This window comes from Halyomorpha halys, unplaced genomic scaffold (genome assembly GCF_000696795.3).
Source record: "Halyomorpha halys isolate HHAL.00 unplaced genomic scaffold, Hhal_1.1 Scaffold246.1, whole genome shotgun sequence".
In the NCBI taxonomy this organism is placed as follows: Eukaryota; Metazoa; Arthropoda; class Insecta; order Hemiptera; family Pentatomidae; genus Halyomorpha; species Halyomorpha halys.
This window is the reverse complement of record NW_027115081.1, coordinates 102,708-105,778: the sequence shown is the minus strand read 5'-3', so window position 1 is coordinate 105,778 and position 3,071 is coordinate 102,708. Positions and strand designations below refer to the sequence as shown.

At 30.6% G+C, this 3,071-nt stretch overlaps 1 protein-coding gene across 1 annotated transcript in view; it reads right to left on the bottom strand.

Annotated features, from left to right (window-relative positions):
• Positions 1 to 14: 14 nt before the first annotated feature.
• The window catches only part of Samtor (S-adenosylmethionine sensor upstream of TORC1), a 13,163-nt gene continuing 10,106 nt past the window's right edge, over positions 15 to 3,071 (bottom strand). The window contains exon 5 of the mRNA XM_014419662.3: positions 15 to 2,453. Coding sequence (XP_014275148.1) covers positions 1,599 to 2,453 — 855 coding nt within the window. The 3' untranslated portion in view covers positions 15 to 1,598. The remainder of the gene's footprint in view (positions 2,454 to 3,071) is intronic.

The window sequence follows — 3,071 nt, the reverse complement described above, 5'->3', positions numbered from 1 at the left end:
TGGGTTATATGGTGTGGGTTTTTATAGTGTGGACAATATTATAGAATAGATAAGTGAATGGTTTTTTAAAAATTTTAAATAGAAAGGTTTTTGACTTAAATAAAGATATTGACCTGGGCAAAATAGCCTGCAAGGATAAAACAATTAATGTGAGAGGAAATTTATGTTGAAGATGTCCCTGAGGATGGCTGGAAGGGCCGAAACGTAGGACACATGAATAAATATATAGTGTTGAGGCTATTTTGGATATTAAATTAATTAATTGATAAATATTACCTGGTCTCGAAAAATTTTGAAATAATATAATTAAAGGAAAGCTTAATATTATAGATTCATAACTGGATGAGTTATATTAATTTAATGTGTTGGAGTGAAAAACTCTTCTTTATTTTTATATATCATAAACGTTTCAGGGCTATCGCCCCAGTCAGGTTTCCTATAATACAAATTAAGACATTAAACAGCAACAAAATTTTTTATTGAAAACGATTTAAAAATTTTTTTAATCTACTAGACCAATGGTTGGGCAAGGAGGAGATTTGTTCAGAATCACGCTTGACCACCAGATTTTTACCCAATTAAGGGTACCTACTTTATGAGGCTAGGTGGAGCCCGGAAGGCTCATGTGTTAATTTGTGTTGTAGGGAACATAATGATGATATACGATACATGAAAATAAAGAAATTTAATAAGGAACAGTTCTCCATTACAACATGTTAAAGAAAAAAAAATTAATTTTCAGTTTGCACAGGTATGATGTTTAGTGATGTGAAAAAACTAATGTTGTCCGTAAAAAAAAATGATACGAAGGAAGGAAGGAAAAAATAGAAAAAATATATGAGGTGTAACATTCTGGGCTCTAATTGAAAAAAGCCTCTGTTTTAAATTCAACTATTTCTGTTGTTAACAACATATGAAAAATAATATAAAAATAAAAAAATAAAAAATAGGCTCTTATCTAGTATACAAAAAAAAAAAACAATAAATGTTTGTTGAAGTTGAAACTAATAGCTAAAGTTGCCATGGATACGACCCTTATTCATGAATGAACCATTGATAAATAAATATCGTATCCATGGCAATATTAGCTATAGTTGAAACTAATAGCTAATATTGCCATGGATACGACCCTTATTCATGAATGAACCATTGATAAATAAATATCGTATCCATGGCAATTTCAGCTATTAGTTTTAGCTATAGCTAATTTTTGTCCGACAGCGACCATGAGTACATAAATTTAAAATAAAACTTGTGTAGTAACTTCTATATTAGTGACAGATCACCATAAAAGAGGAATATGAAATATGCAAGAGGGAAAACATACAGAAAAAAAAAATACAAATTTATGTAATTTAGTTATAAAAAAAAAAGTGTAGTAAATATTGTGTCATTATAGAAGTAAAATAATTTTTTTTCTTTAATAATTTCTTCCTTTTTAGGTATCATTTATATTTATAAAAGAAAATTAGTTTATTTTTTTTTCAAATTAAGTGCAAATTCTTGAAAACAATATAATTAAAATTATAAATAGTAACTTCGTGACTAGAGGGTATAGTAAAAATTATTTCACCAATTTAAAAATAATAATTCTAAGCTCACTCAAGAAATATATCTTCGTCGCCAATGATTTGAGAAAATGTGTTGGCTAAATAATTATTGTCAGTATCACTTCTAGAATGTTCTGTTTCCCTTGAGTTAAAATCCTCATATGGATTTTTGTCCTGAGGTATGGCAATTGCTTCATCAGCAGGCATATTCACTTCTTGCAACGCCAACCAGTTTTCTATAAGGCGCTTATCATGAGCCTTCACGAATGTGAAGCAGCGAAGGTGTTTCAGTTTTTCCGTTGTCAGCATCCACATTCCGAGCGATGCTAACGCAAGTCTCCACTGCCTTGCGAGCCTTGAATTAGCTGTAGCATGCTTCGAATCAGGAGTCAATATCAGTAATAAGCCACCTTTTTTCAAAAGCTTTGCAGCTTTTTTACAAGCAACGAATCTCTGACGAGGTGATGGCAGATATTCTAGCAATAGGGAGAAAAGTATTACATCATAGCTCTCCTTTGGCAATTGCGTACAAGAGTTATCTATGACCAACAGCTGATCAGCAACATCTACTGAAAGGAAGTCGCACCTAAGAACATTCTTGTCAGCAGGTTCTAGATCTATAGCAGTAGTGATTAAATTTGGAAATTGAGACAGTGGATTGTAGCAACTACCAACATCCAACAGTGATATACTCTTACCAACAAAATATTCATTAAAATCACATGTTACTGAGTACCTCGAGGCCATCTTCGTTTCTTTTGAAATAAATAAGTCCTTTCCTTCTCCAAAAAAGTACCAATTACATTTTTCAAATACCCACAAGATTCCAGATTGGTCAGAATTAATCCTGCTATTCTTTTCCCAGTGCACAGTGGCGAGTTCTCTCATTGCAGAAGCATATTTCTAGAAAAAAACCAAAACAGAAATGATATACACAATTTAAGGATTTTCTATAGTAAAATATTTTTTAGTTTATTAAATTTTATACGTTATCTACAATATGAGTTTCCAACATAAAAACTATTCAAGGTGCAAATTGGAAAATGCGTGTCACATTTTAATAATACTGGTAACAGTATAAATTAATATACACAGTTTATTAATTTAATAAACAGGAGAGATTAAAGCCATTATATCCACAACAATACAGTATTTTACATTTTTTTAAAAGTGTTTTGTATCGCTTATTTAATAATGATAACCCCCTCTTCTCCCCCCCCTCCACGATTTTTTATTTTAATATTGTTTATTTATTTTTTTATTAAATTGCAATTAACCAAACATTATTTTTTTTTTTCACACAAAACAGCAAGCCCCTAATGTTGTTTTGGTATGATGTCATTTTGGCATAAACATGGGCTAGACTAACCTACTCAGTCCGAGTATTATTTTAATTTATTGTACATTGGCAGATGAATAGATGACATCTCTGCGTCTCATTATGTACATATACACTAGCTCGAGTGTATCTTCTCGATGAAGATATTGGAAACTATATATATATAATAATAATTTTTTTAA